We start from the raw sequence: 26910 nt of genomic DNA on the forward strand, positions 1-26910 counted from the left end.
ACTGCACTAGAGGTTCTAGCCAGTGCAATAAGGCAAGAAAAAAAAATGGCATCCATATTGGAAAATAATAAAACTGTATTTATTTACAGATGCCATAACCATATATGTTGAAAATTCAGAAGAATCTCCCAAAACCTCCTGGAACTAATAAGTGAGCATATTAGCAAGTTAACAGGACATAGGATTAATACATATAATCCTATAATACAACAAAAATCAGCTGTATTTTTATATATGAAAAATGAACAATTAGAAATTGAAAAAAAATACTCACTGTAGTTTTGATTTGCATTTCCCTAATGATTAGAGATGTTGGGCATCTTTTCACGTGCCTGATGGCCATTGAGTATCTTCTTTGGAAAAATGCCTATTCAGATCATCTGCCCCTTTATTAGTTGGATTGCTTTTTGTAGTTGAGTTGTATGAATTCTTTATATATTTTGAATATTAACCCTTTATCAGATGGATGATTTGCAACTATCTTCTCCACTCGGTAAGCTGCTTGTTTCCTTCACCGTGCAGAATCTTTTTAGTTTGATGTAGTCCCAATTTGTTTATTTTTGCACTTGTTTCAATTGCCTTTAGAGTCAGATCCAAAAAAGAGTCACAAAAAGCAATGTCAAGAAGCTTACTGCCTATGTTTCCTTCTAGGAGTTTTGTGGTTTCTAGTTTCAGATTCAAGTCTTTAATCCATTTTGAATTAATTTTTGTGTACGGTGTAAGATAGTGGTCCAGTTTCATTCTTCTGCAGGTGGCTGTCCAGTTTTCCCAGCACCATTGGCAGAAGAAACTATGCTTTTCCCATATGTATATTCTTGCCTTTTTTGTTGTAAATTAATTGGCCATATATGCACAGATTTATATCTAGGCTCTCTGTTCCATTGATCTGTTTTTATGCCAGTACTATACTGCTTTGATTACCATAGTTCTGTAATACAGTTTGAGATCAGGGACTGTGATGCCTCCTGCTTTATTATTCTTTCTCAAAGTTGTTTTGGTTATTTGGGATCTTTTGTGGTTCCATACAAATTTAAGGATTGTTTGTTCTATCTCTGTGAAATGTTTACAAGCATTCCTTCCTCTTCAATTTTTTTGGAAGAGTTTGAGAATAAGGTTTAAGCTTTCTTGAATGTTTGGTGTAATTCACCAGTGAAACCACCTGGTCCTACATTCTCATTCTCCTTGCTAGTAATAAATCTGCTTTCTTCATGACTCAGTCTTGGAATATTGTATGTTTCTAGGAATTTATCCATTTCTTCTATGTTGTCCAATTTGTTGGCATATAACTGTTCATAGTAGTCTTTTATGTTCCTTTGTATTTTTTTAGTATCAGTTGTAACTTCTCTTTCATTGCTGATTTTATTTATTTGAGCCCTCTCCCTTTCTTCTTATGACTCTAGCTAAAGATTTATTAATTTTGTTTATCTTTTCAAGAGCCAGCTTTCGGTTTCATTGATCTTTCCTATTGTCTTTTTAGTATCTATTTCATTTATTTCCACTCAGGTCTTTATTATTTCCTTCCTTCTACTAAACCTGTGCTTTGTTCCTCTTTTTCTAGTTCCATTAGATTGTTTACTTGAGATTTTTCATGTTTCTTGATGTAGGCCTGTATTTCTATGGACTTCCCTCTTAGAACAGCTTTTGCTGCATCCCATTGATTTTGGTATGTTGCATTTTCATTTGTCTCGGGGTTTTTTGGTTTCTCCTTTGACTGATCCATTGGTTGTTTAGTACCATGTTTAATCTCTACACATTTGTGATTTTTCTAGTTTTCTTTTTGTGACTGATTTCCAGATTTATACCATTGTGGTCTGGAAAGATATTTGATATAATTTTAATCTTCTTGAACTTATTGAGACTTGTTTTATCACTTAACATATGTTCTATCCAGGAGAATGTTTCATGTGTACTTGAGAAGAATGTGTATTCTGCTGCTTTGGGCTGGAATGTTCTGTATATACCTTTTAAGTTCATCTGGTCTAATGTGTCTTATGTGTCCTTTAAGGTTGATGTTTCTTTATTGATTTTCCGTCTGGATGATCTAGCCATTGATACAAGTCGGGTGTTAAAGTCCTCTACTATTGTTGCATTGCTGTTGATTTCTCCCTTTAGGTTGGTTAATACTTGCTTTATATTTTTAAGTTCTCTTATTTTGGGTGCATAAATATTTACAACTGTTATATCTTCTTGCTGGATTGACCCATTTATCATTATGCCATGCCCATCTTTGTCTTTTATTACATTTTTTTGAAGTCTATTTTGTCTAAGTATAGCTACCCCAGATTTCTTTTGGTTTCCATTTGCATGAAACATCTTTCTCTATCCCTTCACTTCATTCTATGTGTGCTCTTCTATCTGAAGTAGGCAGCATGTAGATAGGTCTTGTTTTTTTTTTAATTCATTCAGCTACTCTATGTCTTTTGAGTAAAGAATTTAGTCCATTTACATTTAATGTACTTATAGATAGGCATGTACTTATTGCCATTTTGTTAATTGTTTACTGGCTGTTTTGTAGTTCCTTTCTGTTCCTTTCTTCTTCTCTTCTTCTCCTTCCTTGTAGTTGATGCCTTTCTTTAGTGTTATGTTTAGATTTCATTCTCATTATATTTTGTGTATCTACTATAGGTTTTTGCTTTGTGGTTACCATGAAGCTTACATATATCAGCCTATATATCTAGCAACATAGACTGATGGCAAGTTAAATTTGAACACATTCTAAGACTTTACCTTTTTACTCCCCTCATACACATGTGACACAATGATGTCGCATTTTACATCTTTTATTTTATCTGTCCCTTAATTAATTGTTGTAGTTTAGTTATTTTCACTAGTTTTGTCTTTTAGCCTTCATCTGGCTTTATAAGTGACTAGTCTACTACCTTTAATACATATTTGCCTTTGCCTGATACATTTTTATTTCTGTGTGTTTTCTTATTACTAATTAGTGCCTTTCTTTTCAACTTAAAGAGGTCTTTTTACATTTCTTGTAAGTTTGATTTAGTGGTAGTGAACTCCTTTAGTTTTTGTTTATTTATTTATTTTGGTCTGGAAAACTATTTCTCTCCTTCAATGGTGAATGATAGTCTTGCCAGGCATTCTTGGCTGGAGGTCTTTTGCTTTTGCCTCTTTGAATATATTATGCCACTTGTTTCTGGCCTGCAAAGTTTCTGCTGAAAAATCAGCTTACAGTCTTATGGGGGGGGGGTCCTTGTACATAACAGGTTCTTTTTCTCTTGCTACTTTTAAGATTCTCTTTTTATGTTTAACTTTTGACATTTTAATTATAAAGTGTCTTGGTGTGGCTGTCTTGGGCTTCATCTTATTTGGAGCTCTCTAAGCTTCCTGGATCTGGATGTTTGTTTCTGTCCCCAAGTTAGGGAGGTTTTCAACCATTATTTCTTCAAATAAGTTTTCTGTCCCTTTCTTTCTCTTTTCCTTCTGGGACCCCTATTATGTGAATATTGTTCCACTTGATGTTGTCTCATAGGTCTCGTAAGCTATCTTCATTTTTTTAAATTCTTTTTTCTTATTGTGGCCCTGTTTGAGTGACTTCTACTCCCATGTCTTCCAGGTCACTGATCTTTTCTCCTATTTCATTTAGTCTGCTATTGAGTCCCTCTAGTATACTTTTCCTTTCAATTATTGTACTCTTCAGCTCTGTGACTTCTGTCTGGTGATTTATCATATTTTCTATCTCTCTGTTGAAGTTCTCTGTGTTCATCCATTCTTCTAAGACCGGTGAAAATCTTTATAACCATTACTTTGAGCTCTTTATTAAGTAAGTTACTTTTCTCCCTTTCATTAGTTTTTTTCCCCCTGAGGTTTTATCTTCTTTCATTTGGAACATATTCCTCTGTTTCCTCATTTTGTTGGACTCTGTGCTTGTCCTATGTATTAAGCAAAACACCATTTTCTCCCAGTCTTGAAAAAGTGGTCATAGTAAAATAAGGAATGTGTCTCAGTATGCTGTCTGCAGTCCCCTGGAAGCCTAGAAGTGCAAGCCCCCTGGCCACCAGAGCCAGGTGTTCAAGGAGCATCCCCTATATGGACTGCAGGCACTTACTGGGTTTGGCTGGGCTACAGGGGAGCATTTGACTGTGGCAAGCCCACCCAACAGGTTTGGTGAGGCAGGGCCATGGGGCACAATGGTCCAGGGCATGCAGCACTAGCAAGGTAGAAGGAAAGTGCAGATATGGCACCTTCAAGTGACTCCATTCCCAGAGAGAGTTCCAACACATCCTTGTACCTTCAACAGACACTCTAAAATTAGCCAGTAAACTCCTGCACACATGGTCTAGGCATTTTTCAACCTGCTGCTTTTGCCATGGGTTTCCAGGCAACTGTGTCTGTACCCGAGCCCTTTAAGAGCAGGCTGTTTTCCTCTCCATCCTTTTGGGTCTCCTGGACATAAGCCCTGTTGGTTTTCAAAGCCAGATGTTTTGGGAGCTTGTCTCTCTGGTGCAGGTCCTAAAGGTTACATTAGCCAGATATGGGGTTTGAACCCCTCCCTCCTGAGGGATGCACTTGGTTTTTGTGAGATCCCACCTGTTTGTGGGTTGCCATGCCAGGGGTGGGGTTTTTGGTGAGACCAGGTCTCTGTCTCACCTACTCATCTCATTTTGGCCTTTTAATCCTTTGTTGTGAAGGAGGTATTCAGCTTGTTTTCAGGTCTTTTTCAAATGATTTTTCTATATGTAGCTATAGATTTGGTGTGTCCATGGGAAGAGGAGAACTCATGGGTTTCCTACACTGCCATCTTAAACCACCTCTCCCAATGCTTGATATATAAATTCAATACAATCGTTTCCAAAATTCCAGCAGGCTTTATTTCTTTTCCTATAACTTTGTAGGCTGATTCTAAAATTCATATGAAAATGCAAAGGACCCAGAATATCCAAAACCACTTTGGAAAGGAGGAATGAAGTTGGAGAACTCACATGATCTGATTTCAAGACCTATCATAAAGCTAGAGTAATCAAAACAATATGGAATTGGCATAAAGATAAACATCAATGAGTTGAGAATCTAGAAGTACACCCATATATATAACTGATTTTCAATAAACATGCCAAAGTAGGTCAATGGAAAAGATATTCTTCTAGTGAAATGGTACTGGAATGACTGGATATCCATGTGCAAAACAAAACTTAACTCAAATTGAATAATTGCCCTAAAAGTAACACCTAAAACTATACAAAACCTCTAGAAGGAAACAGATGCAAACCTTTGCAACTTTGGGTTAGGCAAAGATTTCTCAGATGTGATACCAAAAGCATAATCCAGAAAAGAAAAAAATGATAAGTTGAATTTCATCAAATTAAAAAGTTCTACTCTACACCTAAATTCTTCTACACTCCTTATTTTTAGCCCCTGTTGGATTCATCATAATAATTTGGATAACACATCAGTTTTGTCCCATGTTCCCACACTTTCTTAGCCCTGGAAACCATAGTTGGCCATATTTAATAGGTTAGTTTTCTGAAAAACACAGATATGGCCTGGAGGCATCAGAAGATGACATTTATTTAGCCTTTGTAATTCCGTCAGCTCAGAAAGAGCTGGTTTGAGGACTAACAATATTGGAGTGAAAAGTCAGATGTACCACTGACGGATGGATGGACAGACAGATAGGAGGAGAGAGGAGGAAAGAAAGGGCAGAAGAAAGAAAGCCAGAGACAGATTTATTACTTGGAGGAAAATGGGGAGTCCTGTTTAATATCACTCTTCCTTGCTTTCCTAGGCTTTCTTGAGTGGGACAGCAGGAATGGGATTCTAGCCAGCACCTGGGAACTGGACATAACTCTGAGCTGTGCCAGAGGAATGCAAGTGAAAGTTTTCAACCATGTGTGTTTCAGAGGAAAAAGAAAAGTTATCAAGGACCTGTGTTCTAGAGAGCAACATGTTGGCTCCATGATTTTGTATGGCAGGTAAGAAGGGGAGAAAAATGGCTCCTGCTTTCCAAAGCTCCATTAGCAGACTCCTCCTTCTTGATTAAGCTGTAGAACCATGACCAGTATGGACAGTCAGATCTGGGGGTCCTTTATTATGTTAGTAATTATACTCTTCATCTTAACCGTCACAGAGATGCATGTACCTGCTAGAAAATGTTTCCATGGCTGATCTATTTCTTCCCGGATCTATCACTTTCTTGACTAACCTAATCTACAAGAATTATTTATGTGATGCCAGCGGTGCTGGGGCTTCTGTTTTCACATTTCCCAAGCTGGCAAGGCAGATAACCAGGTAAGCTGCAGCACCCAGAACTCTCATTTGGCCAGAATCATACTGGCCAGGTCACTGTGTTCCCAGCTGCAATAGGTTGGCAGCTGAAGCGAGCATAATCACTAGGTGACATTATTAGGCACTTGTCATCTGCCAGGTACTGGGAGACACTTACTTAGATTATGACATTTCATCGTCACAATGGCCCAATGAGATAGGTACAAAGTTAATCAGTGGTAGAGCCAGGATTCAAATCCAGGTCTATTTGATTCCAAAGCTGATGTCTTTTCAAATACACACAAGGCTGCATGATTAATTTATTTAAAGACAGCTTTGAACAGCCCTGTGCTGCAGCTGTTAGCTACAGGTTAAACCTCAAAGTATGTCCAGATGATGTGTTATTTACCCTTTGTTACTGAAAGTCTTTTTCAAGTGTCCTAGGCTACTTTCCTGCCCTATTAATGAATGTGCTTTCTGGAACAGATTTGACTTTTTTGTTATGACCAAACATCTCACACTATCCTGGATGGAGAATATTGGAGGAAAAGGCAATTAGGCTACAAATGAACTGATTCTTGGGCACATTCTACTAAAAGACATTTTTAGGAATGCATTCTGACATCAGTTTGTGTTTTTGTCATTTGTCTTTTTCTACAGAGGAGCAATTGCAGAGAGAGACAGAAACCGAGACAGAGGTATCAATCAGCTTAATGCTTTGTGATTTTAGACTTAGTCTAAGTCACAAGCCTTTGTGATATTACACTTAGTCTTATTGCTAAACTAAGGCACTACTGACATCATCATCACATAAAACTACAGTGATTATTTGACAAGTTGATACTTGACCATCTGATTGTTATGTTCATATAGCACACAACATTTTGAAGTCAATGTGCACACACACACACACACACACACACTTTAATATACAGATGCAAAACGGGGTTTTAGGAATAGTCACAGACTACGGTCTTAAAAAATGCATGGCTCTCTAGGGGCGCCTGGGTGGCTCGGTCAGTTGAGCGTCCGACTTCGGCTCAGGTCATGATCTCACGGTCCGTGGGTTCGAGCCCCGCGTCGGGCTCTGTGCTGACAGCTCAGAGCCTGGAGCCTGTTTCAGATTCTGTGTCTCCCTCTCTCTCTGCCCCTCCCCTGTTCATGCTGTCTCTCTCTGTCTCAAAAGTAAATAAATGTTAAAAAAAAGTGCATGGCTGTCAATGAGAGGAAATGACATAATCATGAGCTCACAGTGTGCAGGATTTGGACTCCAGGGACAGACATATAAACTGCTGAATCTGAACATGTAACAGGACCGTGCTGAGTCCATACAGACCAAGCAAGACCTCACCTCTTCTTTCTAATGCAGCAAAGTTTTTCATTTGGCTCCTACCAACCAAAACCAAAGGAAGGTTGGTGTGTTTAGTTTATTTGTGAAGCTATATGCTCCTATCTGCTCTCATCTAGCGACTGCTGAATAAACAGGTCTGCTCATTATGGGACAGTTTTGGCAAAGACCAGTTGGAGTCAGTCTTTCTGTGGCATCTGCTACTGGGGTAGGCTCCGGCCAGATTTGTAAAGTGAGCAAAGTTGACTTGGTCCTCCTATTCCTTTCTGTACTCTTTTTTCTCCATTTTAACATCCCTCCATCGTTGGCTTACTTTTTTTTTTTTTAAGTTTATTTATTTATTTTGAGAGAGACAGAGACAGTGCAAGCAAGGAAAGGGCAGAGAGAGAAAGAAAGAGAATCCCAAGCAGGCTCTGCACTGTCAGCAGGGAGTCTGATCATGGAGTCCGATGCGGGGCTTGAACTCCCAGACTGTGAAATCACCACCTGAGCTGAAACCAAGAGTCGGACACTTAACCAACTTGGTGACCCAGGCGCTCCCTTGGCTTAATTGATTTAAGCTAACATTTACGGTACTTAATTCAACATTTATGGTATCGTTTGCCAAGCGCTGTGCTTGGGTTCTCTGCCCTGGTCCTTTAATATTCATGGCCTCCACTAGTATTTGAAAATTGAACTTGGTCCTTGCCATTCCACAGCCTGAGCCTACGTGGCAAACATTTCAGGCTGAGAGGGTGATTAACTTCCATCATTGTCTGCAACTGCCTGCGATCTAATTTTTAAATTGATGCCTCTGAATGTTACACACACACACACACACACACACACACCCTAACCTTGGTTGGCTCATTTGAGGGAGAATAGCTGTAGTGATCTACAAGTTCACTTTATTGTTTCCCTGATGAAGTGGTGTTAAAGGCTCGAGATCATTCAATAATAATGTTGAGAATGGGTGACATCCAAACACAACCAGAATGATGTTAGTTTAGAGAAAAAGGAAAGTGTTTGAAAAGTGCATGCTATTTCTTTTTATCATCAGTACTGCTACATTTTTAAAAAAAGTGTAATGATTCTAATTTTTCCCCAAAGTCCCCATGTTCACAGTGGCTGAGCCCGCCCACACAGGTTTCATGGTACATGAAGGGCACAGAACCCAGCTGGACATCCTGAGACCAGGCTCCAAGGCTCCTTTAGTGTGATTAGCTGAAGTCCCTGGCTATCTGGGAGAAGAACTGTAGCACACTTTGTAGTAGAAAGAGCACGGGACAAATATTAGAAGACCGGGATTCCAGGCTTACCTCTGTTACTAACTAGATACATGTCTCTAGGAAAGCGGCTGAACCCTTCTTGAGTCTCAGTGTCCTTATCTGTTCAGCAAAAGAGTCAGTCTCCTTAAAACATGTTCTGATGCACAATGAAAATTCGTAACGTCTCCTTGCCGCTGCCCTGTATGCTCAGCCTTGACCGTTTAAGTACTTGCTAGGAACAACCCAATAGGTCAACACATGGGTTAACTCTGGCATGATGGGTTCAACAGAACAACAGATTCACTTTACAAAAGGGAACCAAATGTGAGGTTAAATGTAGCCTGGCTAGTCATGGGTCAACCTCTGCGAAACCTACGCTTCCTGACGTCAGAAGTATGGCTCTGCACTGATTTTTCTCCTGCCTTGTCAACTTGGCTCACGATTGGCATAGAAGAAACTGCATGCTTCTCCCTGAAAGTCACTGCCAGGGTAGTCTGGCTCTGCTGCTCAGATATATCCCATTCCATCTGTTCCTCTCTGAGACAGGGGGCTGGCTACCCAGCTTCAGATCCAGGGAATGAAACAGGGCAAGCAGAACCGACACAACTTTCAAGCTGTAGGTTTCTTAAGCTACTCTGCACGCTTCACTGCATCTGAGTTGGTCTCAAATGGACTGAAGTCCCCCCAAAAGGGCAGAAATGGCCATTTGGTTTTAGCTTTGACCTAATTCACAGCTCCGACTTATTCTTATCAGCGTGAGGGGATTCTGTCCACCTTAGTGACTACTATGCATTTTGCTCTTCTTTTTTTTTAATTAAAAACAATTTTTTTTTAATGTTTTATTTATTTTCGAGAGACGGAGTATGAGTTGGGCAGGGGCAGAGAGAGAGGGAGATAGAATCCACAAAGCAGACTTCAGGCTCTGAGCCATCAGCACAGGGCCCGACGAGGGGCTCGAACCCGTGAACCACGAGATCATGACCTGAGCCGAAGTCGGAAGCCCCACCGACTGAGCCGCCCAGGTGCCCCTGCATTTTGCTCTTCTGACCTAGCCTTGCTACCTAAGGAGTAAGTGGAGAAAATGAAAGGGTTCAGAAGCCTTCTGAGAAGCCTTTATTGATATCCTCACGTGACATCTTTCCCACTTCAACCCTGGCACTGGTTGGGGGTGACCATTTGTGCTCCAACAGCACCTTGTGTGACTGCTTTGCTGTAAATACCATCTTGTCATCCTGTGTCCCCTCTCCTCTCTCTACAAGGAGACTGTGAGTTCCTTGAAAGTACATATTGTGTCTCGTATTTGACCACGGAGGCCCCAGGGTTTAGCACAATGGCACAAAGTAAATGCTTGATGCTTTTCCATTATTGTGTTAAAGTAGGCTTTTGACAAAACTGTCCACGTGGAGACCCTATGGAAGCACACAATATCCTCTCCAATTTCCTTATGTATGAAATGGAAATGATAATAATACTGCCTATCTCGTAAGCTGTTTGCGGGTAGGAATTAATGAGACAAAATTGCTAAATGCTTGGTACAGAGGTTGGCTCAGAGAGCACTCCCTCGACGCATATTAGCTACTAGTTTTTGTAGCCACAAATTTCGTTTCTTCAAAAAACAGGAGACCTAAATTCTTTTCAGAGAAGAGAAAGACATTCCTTCTGCCTTACAGCCTGTTTTTGGCCTCAAAATAGCATAGAAACTTAAACACGGCTCCATAGTTCACTCCCATTAGGGCAAGAAACATGAGAAAGTCAGCAGAACGGCCCCCTGGATGGCCGCTGTTGTGACAGCGCACGGTGGAAAAGCCCTGAGGTGCAGAAATCGACCTACCCACACCTCACACCGCCACACGCTCCCAAACCAAGGAAACGCATGGGAAGTTAGCCTCTCTGAACTACAACCCATGTGCCTAACAGTGATAGACACTGTTGTAGACAGTATGGAAAGTGGCCCCGATAGTCTCACCATATTGAGACTGCTCGTGTTAACAAAACACATCCTGAGGAGAAGATGTGCAGAGGAAAAAAGTTTAAAAACCTCCTGAAAGCTTATGGGATATAACGAAGAGAAAGGGACTCGGCATGCACACCCACGAGGAGGATACTGGATACTGGATATCTTTTTTTCGTTGTAATTAATAATCAACAAAAATAATCAAGAACTAAAAGGAACTATCTCAATCTGTGAGTCACGTACAAAGCAAATAAAAGGCACCTAGCTTAAGATGTGCAAAGAGGGAGGGCCTCATCGTGGCAGAAGCTTGGGATGTGTCCAAATACAGAAAGCGTGATATAGGATCACATTGTCTACTTAAGAATGTATTTATGCGGACCTCCTACGGTTCACAAGCTGGGCATGGTATTAGGTATGCATTCTCTATGTCATCTTAACTCAGTTCGACCAATGCTCCTTTCGTGGCTCATACTGAGATTCTTCACTCAAAAGGTAAGAGACTAGGCTCCTGCAAAGCCAAAAGGAACAAAACGGTGCCCCTTTCAAAGTGCAACAGCCATCACAAGCATCCATTACAATACATCAGGGTCTAACAAATGCAGCTTGGGCCCTGCAGTTGTCAGCGTGACAGGTGCGCACAAGGTGTGCGGACATGGCCCGCCATTTCTGCAAGCACGGCGCTAAAAACGATTCTCCAATGCCATACCTGTTCACTGAGAGTGCACGCTGACGATGAATTGGGACTAATTTGGAAACATTCATCTGCTTGGGACTGTGTGCACCAATTCCCTTCCTTCATGATTTATACAGCGTTTTGATTGTGCTGTTTGGTGATAAATAACTGAAACGAGTTATAAGTGCTCGGAGATTTAGCCTTCGACACTGCTTTTTATATTCTCCAAGATAGCCCACATTCAACTTTCTATGCAAACCTGAAATGGTATTCAGGAGGAGAAGAAAGGGGGAAAAAGGCAGCCAGTAGATCTTTCACTTGGGGAATTGAATATAATATCATATTCAAAGTGCAGCATTTATGGGCCAACACTGAATACATAAAATATATGACCATTACAAATTCACCTTTCATGGCAAAGCCATGCTCTTGTGCTGACATATCTTATTGCTAGATTACAGCTTTTAGCACGATGAAGGCATCTTTCATCTTCTCCTAGATGCAGCCTGGGTACTCTTTCTGGGCTCTATTTCTGTCTGGCACAATGCCCTATACCACTGAGAGACGTAGCCTACAGAGAACCCAAGGCATTCACCAAAGGGCCACACCACTGCCAAGGGGAAGCACCTAACGGGAGGTATGTCCTCATCATGGGATCACATCGTTTCAGACTGCCATGCTCTGCTGAATCCAATTGGCTGAACCAGCCAATGTTGTTTTCTGGAATTAACCCAAAGAGGTCAGTCTAATATCACAAATATTCAGCCAATACAAGTTTCGGCAATGCCACAAAGACAGTTTCATGTAGGACATGGTACATGCTGGTTACTAGGAACAGAATATACACGCCATAAAAATCAGTGATATGGTTACAATGTCAATGTATTTAAACTAGGACATTCATGGAATGGCTTTCCAGATTTTTCTACCTCAACCCTAAACCTTCATGTGTGGATCAAAGACAGATTTTCGTGGATTTTGCAACTCGTAAAATGATTAATCAGGGCTGTTGCTGCTTCTTTCTTCAATTTATGAAACACATAGTCCAAATCTTGCAGTGCTTGAAGTCCTTGGCCTTCACACTCAGCCTGACTTTCCCCACCCTCTCCTCCCGCTTCTTTATAGTCCTCCATATACCCAATACTCTTGACACATTCTTTACTCATTTAAATTCCCCAGTGACCAGCCCAGTGTGAGGCACATGGAAGGCATTCCACAAATCTTTGTTGAATGAATATGAATGAACGACAAAATGAGGACAGCGCAAGGCTTTGTGATGGTTTTTTTGGATGCACAGGGACACTTTTCACTTACTTCCCACTCTTAGATGCGTTCCGGGCCTTTGTGGATGATGGAGAGTTGGCGCCTGGATTAGTGTTTGGAGAACCCCGTCTATCCTTACTATACCCACAGAAAGAATAGAAAAATATATACAACAGTGACCGCAGAGACAAAAAGCAATTAGTCATTTCATTTAAACACTTTCAAGTATTCTCTCTCTCTCTCTCTCTCTCTCTCCTGTCAAAATAAAGCATGATCTTATCCAGTGGTGCCCTTCAAAGGTAAAGAGAGTGGAACCCACTGGTCAAGTTCAAAGAAAGCTATCCTTTTGGCATTCAAAGCTTGAGCTGGTGGATTCCATTAATGATAGCACCATAGCCCAGGCCCCAAGGGAGGCTCCAGTAAAAAACTGTGGAAAAATAACTAGTCTTTAACATAAAATCCTGTATTTCAAGTCTCTGGAGTGTCTGTATTACAAGTTCAGTTCTGAAGCTGCTGACTTTTAGTGAAGTATGTGGATGCCAAATGACTTTTAAAAGTCTTTGGGAGATACTATCAGATGAATTAATAATTTTCACTCATAATGTTAACATGGGAAGGCCGTGAATTCAGATATTCTTTCAGGAGAAGCACCACCTGCTTCATGAGTAATTGAATTTAAATCTCCACCTTCAATAACTCCACAGCTTATGTCAAACCTTGGAAACAATTACGAAATAAATCACTAGGAAGGTCTGCTTAATCTCATCAGGTTAATAAACGCAGACAAATTAATCACTTGAAGGTAAACAAAAAGGAATAATTGATTGGAGTCTTCTTGATTACTTTATTCTATTTTCTTTATCAAACTATTTTTACCATTATCTTCAGTTCAGCCGTTCTGCCTTGAAATTATTACTTTACTTCGTCTTCAGATTTCCATGGAAACCAATTCAAAGCCTTTTCTCTCCACTTGATGATGTGCAGAATTATTTATCCTGATTTCATCAGAAAGATTTTTTTTGTTGTTAGTCAGATCTACGTCAGCATAACCTTTTATGAGAAGTGAAGGTAAAAAAGAAAAATGCATATCTCGGCGCTCAAGGAGGATAATCGAGCCTTCCAAAGGCACAGAATATTGTCTCAGAGGATGTCAAAGACCTTTCCAGATGCTTCTGAATCTTTTAAGTACCTCAGGGACCTACAAGTACTTATATGTGGGGTAGGGTGAGGGTCAGAAAAGATATTCTGCCCTACACCCATCAGCTTTAAATGGCTACATGGATGTGACTGGGCCCAGAGTTAATCACAGGTTTCGGGTGACTGCAAAGGTCACGTATGTGGGCACAGACAAGGGCTAATCAGACAACAAAAGCCCCAACAGGTAGGATTCAGTGTCCAGTAGGTCCAAAAAACAGTTCTTGGGAGTGTGAGACATCAAGGTGAGCTCCTCTCCTCCTGCTGGAGGGGGCAGACATTCTAGAGAGGGTGAGCACACATTCTATCCTGGAGGAGGTTTCTTTGTGCTGCTCGTGGGCTCACTGGAATGCGGCTACATTCTGAGTGGGGTCTGCCGACTCCCCTGTGCCCTTGAGTATCTATAATGACGTCCTAACAAAGAACTCCTTAGCTGCACCTGGGACCATACCGGCTACCTTCCTCATCCAGAGGCAAGCCCAGAAACTAAGAGAGAATACCAAACAATTGGGCAAATTCAGAAGAACTCAAAACTGTCTCTTCCAGCAGGTCGGCGCAGTCTGATGCAAAGAATGTATGTAATAGGCTACGTGTTGTGAAATTCAAGCAGGGCTCAGTTTTCCTCACTTCTACATCCTGGTCACTGGCCGCCAGCCTTCCTCCTCCTAGCCCCTCACTGAAACAGGAGCCAGTGGGAAATTTCACTGGCAGCATTCCGAAACAAGGGATTTTTTGATCTTGCAAGCTAAGGGGCTCAGACTAGGTGGTCATTTAACACTCCGAGTCATCAAGTTCAGGCATCCACGATCTTTTCAATACAAGAGCACCCATCCTCGCTGCTAAATTCCCATGTTTGTGCCTTGGGTATGAAAGTCCTTTATAATCTCTGTGACAAGTGACCCCGTTGAAACTCGATGCAAGGCACCGACAGGACTTCAGGGAAAGCTGGTGGCTGGCACTGACAGCCTTCTTATTGTTAACTGCCGCTCTAGATGGGAGCAGTCTTGGAGCAGTACCCCTTGAAGAGATAGGAATAAGGACCCCTGTGACCTACTGCCACATCCTGTAAGTGAAGATCCAAAGGGAATAAAACCAAAAACTTACTCAGAGAAAAATCACACACAGAAGGTATGGCACCAAGACTTGGGGGTAAAAGTCACCAAATAACTCAAAATGTGTGTTCCGGGCAACGAGCAGATCCATTCACAGTGGTAAAGTGTATCTGAAAGTGCAGTAGGGACTAAGCAGAATTTGTGGCAGGCTTGGATCTCAGGAGTTTGTTTTGTAGATATACTAAAGACTGTTGTATAGAAAGGCTTGGTGGACATTGAGGGAAAAGAGTCATCGGTCTGCCCCCAAATTCCAGGCTCAGTACCCAAGTCTGGACAAGGTGCTGTAATTCTGAAACTTGAGACTGAAGGATCCGGAGTTTTCCAGAAGTGCCCCATGAGAGAGAAAGAGAAAATCCTGCAGCTGCAGACTGGGAGCCTCGGAGATCTGGAAAAACACAGGTCAAGGACCCCAAGATTAAGATGCTGCAAAGAACGCTGGCCACTGGAACATCCAGCCATCCCAGGGACTTACAGGAACAAACCCTCTCCGCTTTTAGGATGCACAGATGATAATTTGGGGCATATGAGATGGAGGAGGGCTGCAAGGAAGCTGAGCTAGTTTCCAACCCGCAGATCTGAAACAGACCTACTCCTGTTGTCATTATTTTATCTCTAGACCACTTGTCAGACCTCTTCACTTTGCTCTCCTCTTTGAGTTGCAATCTTAAAGGCTGTGGCCTGAAATCCCTGAGAGTATGAGTCCAGGCTTCTTCCACTCCTTCTCAGGAGCTATCCTCTTCTGAGAAGATCCCTTCCTCCCTCCCTCACACCCAGAGCTATCAAAGGCCTATGGAAACTATTCCAGGTGAGCTCCTGATAGGAAAAGTTAATGAGAGCCAGCACTCCTTCTGTCTGCCTGGCCAGCTGTCGGTCTCCATCTATCAAGTCATTTTCCACAGGCTCCACAAATGTCTCCAACACCAGAAATATGAAAAAAAAAATCTGCAGTATTATGCACATTGTATTCAGGTGGGAAAACTCTGACTAACCCAACTCTCCAGCATTTTCAAAGTGTTTCTGATTGAATAATTTGATGCTGAAATGGCATCCAGTGTACTTAACCCAAAATGGCAATCAGATCCACTCCAATCTGGATTTTTCTCTTAGATCAGAGAGGTACTTGAGGGAGAAGAACCTAGCAGTCTCAAACGCACTCCACTCACTTTCTTGATGGGTGGAATACAGAAACTTCTGCATTTCCTATAGTACTTTGTAGGCTCCTTTTGGAATGAATTCATCTCAGACCCGTGAAAAATAGTTGTGCTGTTCTAACTACAATTCAGCACTGAAATTTAAAAAATTAATTTTCAGGGTCTTAGGAAATTGAAACTGTGTTTCAGAAGAGTCAGGCTACATGTCTTTTGTTTGGCACGAAGCATATGCTTACATTTTATTGTGTATCTGTCTCTCCAACTAGCTCTTAAGAGGGCACTCAAAGTATCTGTTGAACAAATGAACAAAAGTCGCCTTTGGGCTCAGTAGAAAGGAGTGCCGTGATCGATTATCAATGTCTGGCACTGGTTTGTAAGAGAGGAAGTGGTGGCACATGTCACATATTTTCCATTTCCATTCCTAAAGAAGAATGGTCTAGGAGAACTGTATTCTACTTGGACTCTGGTCTAGTTAGACTTGGACTGATGGTTGATCATCACGTGGACCACAAAGACATGTGAGCTTGGAAAGGATTCTCCAGCAAGCTTGCTTGGGTGATTGGGTGAATAAGGAGAACCCTACTGCATTTGTATATATAGCTCTTAATGTTTTCCAGTGTGTGTTATTGTAAGCAGTAACTGAGATGAAACCCAAGCTATTGTTGAGGGGTTATTTCAAGTCTGTGTGGGGAAATGGTAGCTACTCTTTGCTCCCTAGAGATGACCCTAGGCTCCTTAAAGCTCACAGGATGAAGAAATGCACTTAAAATATATAGATTGTACCAGGGATAGAAGCTCATCAGATCTGCTTCCCCAACAGGTGCTTGAGTTCCCTCTACCACATACCCACCAAGTGGTTGTCTTTTGTTTTTTTGTTTTTTTTTTTTTTAATTTTTTTTTAATGTTTATTTATTTTTGGGACAGAGAGAGACAGAGCATGAACGGGGGAGGGGCAGAGAGAGAGGGAGACACAGAATCGGAAACAGGCTCCAGGCTCCGAGCCATCAGCCCAGAGCCTGACGCGGGGCTCGAACTCACGGACCGTGAGATCGTGACCTGGCTGAAGTCAGACGCTTAACCGACTGCGCCACCCAGGCGCCCCCCAAGTGGTTGTCTTTTGAAAGGCTTTGAAATCATGATTGCTTCCCCATGATTGCTTCCCCACGAAAATCTGCTTTTCTATTTTCTAAGAGGCTCACATTTCCGAAGTATTTTTGCCCTTGTTCTGTTACTGAGCAAGACAGCTCTTCAAATATTGATTTCCTTTAATTAGAGCTGATGAGTCTTCTTCATTTCATTTTTCTATCTTTCTAGGTTATGTCCTGAGTGGTTTTCTTTCTTTGCTCCAAACTTTTTTCATTTTCTTCTACCGAGAGTGTCTAAATTAGTGTCCCTACCCCTTTAAGGGTCCCATTCCTATTATCTATAATTCTGTTAATCATCAGGCAAAGAGAGTTCAGGTCACTAACCTGTGCGTTCAGTTACCTTCCTTCCCTAGTTTTCTTTGCTTAAGTGTGGATAATGACAGGTTTTTAGGGAAGAGAAAAGCTCACCTTTATTGCTAGGAAGTTCAGTGTTAACTACGATCTCTAAGAAGCAGCCTCATCTGTTCAAAGCACCTATTCAAAATATCTCAACTTCTAATCCTGACCGCCAGCAAGGCATATAACTTTTTGCTGTCTCAGGATTCTCATCTATAAGGCAGAGGGAATTAAACTGATCAGGTAAACCATTCACACAAACACTCACAATTACTTTGTAATTGCAGAGCTTTTGGAAAAGGCAGCGGGACACTCACGTTATCTTGCCCTCTCCCCTTCCATTAACTTTCCACTCTCACAACTCACCCCAGGGGCATCAGGGACTAGAGCGATACGCTTATTGATTATTGTTGCTATTTTGCCCTTCTCACCTCTTGGCACCTGCTGTTTCTGTCCAGGAAAGCCAGTCACAACCCTGAATGCCTCACTGGGATCAAGAAAGAACATGAATATTATTTTCTCAATTAAACTGGCTATTCACCTGCATCTTTCCCAAGAGCTTGGACCTGGGTTACAGACTATTGGAGGCCGCTGGAACTTGCCTTACAGCTGTTACATTTACATCGAGCTCTACGCTCCTCCATCGGATAGGGGATTGAGAAGCGGAAAATCTTAGCTCTTGGTACTGCAAGGTTTGGGGTGATGGACTCCTGAAATATGATGGGAGCCTGGACCGTGACGGTAGTGATGAGGGTGGAAAGGAGGAAACCAGGCATGGCATATCAAAAGAAATGACAGAACTTGGGGACTGACTACATCTAGGGAATGAGAATAAAGTCTACATGAAAGGTCTGGAAGTTGAATGGCTGAGAAAGCCAAGGTTCCAGTGAAAGAGACAGATTGGTTGGGAAGGGAATCCGGACGAGAGAAGATGATAGATTCCGTTTGGGGCATACTGAGTCAGGGTGCTGATGTGTCGACAGTGTCCAGCAAGCAATTAGAGAAATGGCACGGTAGCTTAAGAAGAAAGACAGGGGTAGATGTACAGTCATTGCTCTGAAATGGAAGTCAAAACTGTGAGTATAAGCATCAAGGGCTGATGGGACAGCGATCCGTTGTGATTGACAGGTGGATGTTTCGCGTGACAGACAGCCCCTGCCATCGTCTGCTTATGTCCTCCTCAGTTTACGGGGATTTACATGTGTGTTACAAAGTCTTACCTCCCAGGGGCCCAAAGAAAACAGCCTGAGCCGGTTGACTTAGTTAGGTAGAGTTCAATGCTAAGGTTAACGTGGGAAAAGGCAGACCCTGACCCTTGTGGGCGCCAGTGATCTTCCTCATCCCATGAGGAAGCCTGCTTCTCCCCATCCTCCTCACCCAGCCAGATTGCTTATGTGATAAGGTAAGCTGGGCACCAAGAGGTGAGGTGAGTGACAATCCTTATCAACCCATTCCCAAAACGAAAACACCTCACAAAGGACATTCCGTGCTGCTGACAGGTGAGGAAAACTGTGCTTGAAACCTTGGTTTCACTTGCAGCTCACATCTTTTCCTTTTGGCTCCCCTTTGCCAAGGACTAACCGAAAGTTGGGGATATACTTCTGATAATGCTAAAATCTATTCCTATTTTTCACCATGACTCCCTTTCCCATTCTCAGTCTCTGCACCATGGCTCACTAACTGGTGCCCTCAACCACCCTCTCTTAGCATCCTGGGTGGAGGCCTGTCTGCGAGCAAATTAAGGGTTTTGCCCTTGAAGAACCAAAGTATCCCAGACTTCCTAAGTGGAGTTGAGTTCATGAGGGCAATATTTAGGGGACTCTGACCATTACCTTTCCCAAAGTGGGGTAATCTTTCGCCTTTAGTCCTGGGTCTGTAATCCACCCGCTGAATCACTTAACTTCTCTGGGTCTCAGTTTCCTTGTCCGACAGTCTGACTTCTTAAGGCCATCCCATGAAAATTATAAAATGTTAAACAATTTATTCACTCCAAGGACATCTCCTGGGTGCCCTTCATCGTGTTGGGCCGTGGGGATACGATGATGACCGTGACAAGGTTCCCGCCCTCACGTGGCCCAAGCTAGTGGAGAAGGTGAGTGTGTTAACAGATACATGACCCGAAGTCAGAGAAGTCAAGTGTGGAAAAGGTGCTAGGGAAATAAATCGGGGAGTGACTGCCTATGTCTGGGAGAATCGGGGAAGGTAGATGTACAGCTGAGTTACCGTTAGGAAAATTATGATTTTCAGTCTGTGCTAAAGATGCATAAATCAGAAAAGAAACTTTGGGTTATGAGAATTTTCACAAAATGAACTGAACTTATGCCTATCCTTACTATCCGACGGTGGCTCTTAGACTTCATCCTACATCAGGAATCACCTGGAGAACCTGTAAAAGGTAGCCGGCTGGGCCCCACCCCCAGAGTGCCCGCTTCAGCAGCTCTAGGCTGGAGCCTGAGAATTTACACTTCCAACAGGTTCCCGGGCGAGGCTGCCGGTCTGTGCAGCACACTCTGGGGACCACTCTCGAAAGACGCGAGAGACAGCCACACTTAGTGGCAAGGGAGAGAGAACAGTCGGCCACATGCGTTGTCCCTGCTTTCCAGACAACGCAATTAGAATCTGCTTGAATCAAGTGCCCCCATCTACTGCTCCTGAGCCGGGAAAGAGGAGGACACAAAAGGGCCGCCGACATCCTTCTCTGGAGAAGCTTCCCCTTCCCGAGGAAGCGGCAATTACTGTAGACACTACAGAGTGGAGCCCAATGGCAGGTCAGACAAAAATTGGACCTGACGGCGTCCATTGAGCTTGAAGTTCTATTTACTGAAAATGATCTGGCATCATTAAAAATTCACAACTGGAGCCTACTTGCTGAACATTAGACATCAGGGAGTCCCCAGAGAAGGCCCGAAAAGTCTCAGTGAACTTTTTAGGAAAAGCCAAAGAGGCCAACTGCGGTGGCAGGAATTTGTACACAGGAAGAAAAAAACAGAAAGAAAGAAAGAAAGCCAGTGAGCTCATTTATTGGGAAGTGAGATTCTGACTTCATACTGCAGAGAGATACGAACCAAGGGTGTTGGCGGGGGGAGGGACTGATCATGTATTCATTTCCTTTTCTCTCGTGAATAATCACTTTGCTTTTACTTCCTGCTAAGTACGTTCTGATGGGTTTTCAGGAATGTCCATTCTGCCTGCACATTATATGTCAAATTCTTTGAGGATACAAACAAATTGTATTCATATATGTTCACAAAGTTTCTTATAACATCTGTCATATACGAGGTTTTCAATACCTGTTGCCCAACAACCATCCTGGTCAATTTGGCTTCTAACATGTTTGCTGAATTGAACTGACTAACACATGTCTATTTAGAGGTTCAGTAGCAGTCATGTGGCTTTGGGTTTTTTGTTTGTTTTTTTGTTTGTTTGTTTGTTCAATTGACTCATGACAGACCGCACTGCATGCCTAAAAACATGACAGTCGGTCACAGTGCCATTTCTGAGCTCCAGTGCCCACCGATATGAGACTGAAGTAGGGTCAAAGCAGTGGGAATCAGCAACTTTGGAGAAAGGTGTTGCCAAACTAACAGAGGGCAACTGTGAAGTTGTGGAAAGAGCATGGGCATGGGAATCAGGCAGGGCTGAGCTCATTTTCTGTCTCTGTAATAGCCAGAGGATCTTGGACAAGTTGGGCCATTGAGGCAGCGTTGGTCCTGACTAACCAAGGCCTCACATATTAACGCTGGGGCTACGGGGTTCCAATTTTCTAGCTACGTGTCAGTGTCCAAAGGCAGGAGCATTCCAAGGTATTCCTGGGGCTGAACTTGGCATCTTACGTGCTTTCTAAGCAAGTGAATATATTCAGGATGTAAAAGTGCAGCTGTGTCCTTAGAAAGCAAGTAGAAGGGCCATGTCAACAATGGTGTTGATCATGCTTTCTGGGGTAGTCAAGAAAGAAAAGTTCTCTCAACTGTGCTCCGTTGTATCTCTTACTAGTACTGAGCCTGTAAACCAAAGGTTCTTACACTTTTCTCTTCGTTTATATTTAGAGGGGGCAGTTAAAAGTTTGAAAATATTTTTATTTTTAAACTGCTCAAGCATCAGTCATTCAGATATTTGTTTGAGTGCATGTTACTTCAAAGTCGGGTCTCTGTTGCAAATGTTAACCATTCTATGATGTGTAGACACCACTAGTTTTCTTTTCTGAATAAAACCCAATAGTCGGAATTTTTCTGTTAAGATTTGGAAAACTGAGCCGTATTTTACCGTGTATGTTCGTGGAAGATTAAAACTCTGACAATTCATGGAAACAAAATATATCTTGTTTGTGTATCACCCACTAATCACTGTTAAATGCTAAGCCTTGTATAATTTATATGCATATCCTTCTTCCCATGAATATGAGTTTTGAGTAACAGTCCTGTCTAACCCAAGACAGTTAGCTGAGGCTCTATTAAATATACCTCACCCCAGTCAAGAGAAAACTCAGAAACAGGGAGTTTCGAAGAGCACTTCGAGAGAGTAAAGTAAGGTCCTGAGAAAAGAAGGGATGTATCCAATGGAAGTACCCAAGGATGTAACATGAAGTTAATGACAGAACTTGGCTGGCACCTAGCAGACAGGGCCAGAGCCCCCACAGAGCACAGAAGACAGAAAGGCTTTGGGCCAAAGACGAAGTAACATGAATAAGTTGTGGCTCCAACTGCCAAAATAAATACTACAAGAAAGGTGGTCAGCCTTTTTTTTGTTGGGGGAGAGCATGAAGGAGATGCCAGGTTCATTTTGGGTTATGTTGAGTTTTGTGTGCTGGTGAGACCCCCAGGCTACGGATCTGGTTGACACTTGGAACGCATGGATGTAGAGCTTAGCTGGATATAGATGATCTTAGCTGGAGAACGGTCTCCAGAGATGTGGGAGTCTTCAGTATAGCAGTGGTAGGTGAACTCCTCAGCAGAGAAGAGATTACGCAGGAAAAGTGTGTTGAATGAGAAGAGCAGAGCCTGGGAAGAAGATTAAGGACAAGCTAGAGTGGCCAAAGTGGGCTCGTGCAAGCCGAAGAAGACACTGGACCTAGGGGCACGAGTGTTACAATCATAAGAGACTCATTTGCTGATTCTAAGACATTTGTTTGCCTTGGGTTTCCAACTGCTACATGTTGCTTTCCCCTAGTGCACTTTTCGGATGACTTGTGGTGTTTCATCAGTCACGCTGTCCTTTCTAATGCCAGGAGTATTTGATAGAGAGCAAACCTTCTTGATCACACACAACCTGTTCTCATCAATTCCTGGAAAAAATGATCCGAAGTATGCTGAAGGAAGAAGCATCTTGTACCAAACAAATCCCTAATTATAGGCTTTAGATACACATTTTTTTTTCAGTCTGGCCTTATTTGTTGCAACAAAAATCAATAAAAGAAGAAATCATTTTGGTGTCTGAACTAGATAAAGCAACTGTCCTCAAGTTTATGCAAATACACCTCCCAAAGAAACAATTAGTTATCATCTCCCAAAGAAGCAATTAGTCTGCTTTTCATTACTGTTCCTGTTCTTTGCTTCTGCTATTATGTACAAAATCAGAAATGGGACCTATTGTTCTCTTCTTAGCTTCAAAACTTCAAGAAAATCTTGGCTCTGTAATAATCAGAATGTGGGTCAGCCACATGCCAACTTCACTTGTTTTGCACTTGGGAAGGCCAAGGCTTCCTGAGAATCATGGTATCGTCTCTGCCACCTCTTTGTAAGGTAGCCTCTGTGCTTTGAAATAACTGCTCTCTGGCTCTCCCTAGCCACTAAACTATCAACTTCTTATATAATACATTCTTTAAACCTGTATGAACTAGGTGTCCATACATTTCTCTATAGCAAACACTGAAACCACAGTGCAAGATCTCACTGGCAGGGAGCACCTCTTGGCTTAGGGGAAATGGAGAAACGGAGGAGTAGAGAGGTATAAAGCTACAGTGATAAAAACATGAAAGGAAGAAACGAAACTTAGTACTGTGAAAGCCTAAATTAAGTAAAGAATAAAGTCCTCGTGGAAAATGTCCTCATCAGTGTCAGGGAGTAGGTCCTGTGGGAAGGGCCTGCACTGTTCCTTATGTCCCTCAACCTTTGTGAGAAAATGGCTGCCTTCACTCTTGTTATTGACACTGTCTTTGAAGGGATGCCATGAATGTTAAGCCATATTAAACCATTTCCAGATCCCCCTCAATGGGGGATATATGGGACAGGAACCCCCAGTGATGAGTTGTAAAACGTGACTCTATGTGACCTAAGCAGATGATGTAAGCTGTGAAGGGCTAGAACCTTCACTGAGGCTCAAGAATGTCATCTTGGCAAGTTAATCATCATGCCCCTGTGAAGAAGACCGGTTCTTCAGACTGCAGCTGGAAAGGGAGGGTCCTGGCGATTGCACAGAAGATTCCAACCAGGGAAAGCAGAGTTGACCCTTAAAGGGAAACAAGACAGCATTTACCTAATGGAAAGCCAGTATTTAGAGGAAAGGCACCCAGCTAGCTGCCTAAAAGGGATATAAACAATCATTTGTGGCTTAGGGGCAAAAGAAGTGTGCATTTTGAAAAACTGTTCAATGCTTCTCCTTGGATTCTTAGAATTACGGGTTTTGCGACCTGTCTACTCTAGGCTGATTATGTTTTCCTTCTTTTGTTTTCAGTGTGGTTACCGAAAGTTACTTTTGACATTCTCGGCTTGTCTAGGGCTCATGGAAGGGCAGTTCAGCATCAGAGTTCCAGAAACTCAAGAAGGAGATGAAGGGAGGGAGGGAGAGTGAGACCCTCTTACTCTCACAAAGTTCTGTTATTGTTTTCTTCGACTTCCTCTTAGGAGCTTTTGCTCTACTCATCCCTGGCAAGCCTGGGTAGGAGTTTTGTTTAAATGAAGGGGCGTGTCCTTTACTGCTTGCTTTCCAGGATGTCAAAACTCAGCCAGAGCTTGTCGAGGCACATTTTCCAACTGCCCATGGCTCTACAGAAAGGTTATTCATGGCCTATGTGATACCACGGACTATAGGAAGCCAACTACTTGGAGGCCCCGGGCCCTGACCAGTTTTGGTTTCTGGGCACAGTACAGAGTCTTTGTTTCCTGGAGAACACCTCCTCTGGAACAGGCTATCGCCTTCAAAAACTGAGCAGACAGAGCAGAGTGAATTTTTAATTCTGTCAAGTGACAGCCATAAACTGAAAGTCAAGTAAGGCACCAACTAAAACAATCCTAGTACTGGTAATTGCCACGGGTCAGCAAACCCCATGCTGGAAGGTTCTGTTTTTGTTTTTTGGTTTTTTGGTTTTTTTTAATGTTTATTTATTTTTGAGACAGAGAGAGACACAGCATGAACGGGGGAGGGTCAGAGAGAGAGGGGACACAGAATCCGAAGCAGGCTCCAGGCTCTGAGCTGTCAGCACAGAGCCCGACGCGGGGCTCGAACTCACGGACCGTGAGATCATGACCTGAGCCGAAGTCGGAAGCTCAACCGACTGAGCCACCCAGGCGCCCCTGGAAGGTTCTGGTTTAAGAGGAAGTTTCCTTCTTGGCAGTTTTATACAGCTGGCTCCAGAGATAAGGAAAACAACAACAACAGCAAAAGGAAGGTGCACACTGCTCTATGCCCCTCACCCACTTTTTCTATTTGGAGGCATATAGAAATTAGGATTAAAGGTTTATATGGGGGAAAGCATCAAATCCAGTGTGAAAATGGAGGCTGTGCCTAACAGAAACAGAGTTTATTCCAGGGAGCACAGAGTCAGAGCTCGGGGCATGGGCCAAGAAGAATGCAGGCTGGTGTTCAACCATCACACGTGAGGCCATGGCAAAATTTTTCGTAATTTATGACCCACTGCTACCTCAAGTTCCAGCTGGCTTATCGTAAAGGACATCTACAATACGACCGTGGTGAAAAACCAAGATCCATAAAAATACTTCAAAAAGAGAGGGACTCATTCTCAGACAGAAGGAGGGTTCCCAAAATTCAGTGCTAGATTAGTTCCAAGTTTCCTAGCAACCAAGGCCATAAGGGACACATGCTGGGTAACAGCCTTCTCAACTTGTGATCAAAGGAAAGGGTATCGTTTTGTCAGCATAGTCAGACTTATTCCTGGTGCCAAGTCTAAGAAGCACAAATTTTTCTGGACGTCCAGAAGCATTTTCCACAGGATGGTATCTTATATAGGCTTTTTAAAAAGTCAGCTTGAATGGAGTATAGTTTCCATACAGTAAAGCTCACCCCTGTTTAGCAGCTGAGGACACCACATTAGCAGGAAAGCCAGAGGCAGCAACCTGGAGGCAACCCAGGTAATGTGGTGTAGGTGCAGCCTTCCTGGTGATCCAAGCTGATACCAGGGAAAAGGGTGGAAAACTTAAGAGACATGCATTTAGACACGGGCCTTGGACCAATGGTTCTCCAGACCACCCAGTCACTGGACAGCAGAAATGCTTGCTCCCAGTGAATTGTCTTGTGTCAGTGGGCGTGGGGCTTTCCGTGACTTTCCTTCCCTAGCACGCCTCATCTGCCTGGATCTTGCCCCATTATCAGCAGTTGTATCTGCTGTTGACATTCTTTGGGGAGGTAGGGAGACGTGGCCAAAGGCTGCAAAGAAGCACTTCTCCTGATTTCCTTTGAGCCTCTTTCTAATTGTTTGTTCAGGATTCCTGGGGCATTGCTCTCTTGTCAAAGTCTATCGCCAGATATCATCATCTGCTCCTTCTTTTGCAGTACCCCTTCTAGGTCTCCCGTCAGTTCCTCAAGGGCAGGGCACTGGCTCATCACCTGAACTGCAAGACCAATGATGTGATGCTCTCTGCAGGCTCGGAGACCACTTTTTTCTTTCTGGCCCATAGGAAACAGATATCTTTCCCCCATGGCATGTTCACTTGTAATCAAAGAGGACACAAAAAAGGCACCAGAGCAAACAAAAAGCCTCCCTCTTTCAAGACCTTAACAAATGAAAACCCACATCAATTAATTCTTTAGTTCTTTAATTGTTCCTGGATTAAACGTCCTGCGGTGAGTTTTCATTCCAGCCCAGATTGTCACAAGCTCAGTGATTCACCTAGGGAATTCTGACATCACAATTTGGCCCTGCTTGTCTACGGAATCAAAAGGAGTAACTCATTACCAAGGAAGAGGTATTAATTAGATTTCTGTAAAAGAACCAGGATCAGGGGTATTGGCAAATGAGGAGTCAGTCAGTGTAGGCGGTGTGACAAAGTCTCGGAACAGATTGTTAGCAAGCCAAGCAGGGCCTGTATTATACCCA

The 26910-nt window shown here is 42.6% G+C and overlaps 1 protein-coding gene across 2 annotated transcripts in view; it reads right to left on the reverse strand.

The window, feature by feature from the left end:
• The window catches only part of HS6ST2 (heparan sulfate 6-O-sulfotransferase 2), a 289752-nt gene that overhangs the window by 31575 nt on the left and 231267 nt on the right, over window positions 1-26910 (reverse strand). Inside the window, exon 4 of one of the 2 annotated variants that reach the window (XM_058713042.1) lies at window positions 12756-12842. The exons of the other annotated variant lie outside the window; for it this stretch is intronic. Within the exon in view, the coding sequence (XP_058569025.1) occupies window positions 12756-12842 (87 nt within the window). The remainder of the gene's footprint in view (window positions 1-12755; window positions 12843-26910) is intronic. 2 annotated transcript variants of the gene reach the window in all.

Source organism: Neofelis nebulosa, chromosome X, assembly GCF_028018385.1.
Source record: "Neofelis nebulosa isolate mNeoNeb1 chromosome X, mNeoNeb1.pri, whole genome shotgun sequence".
Lineage (NCBI taxonomy): Eukaryota > Metazoa > Chordata > Mammalia > Carnivora > Felidae > Neofelis > Neofelis nebulosa.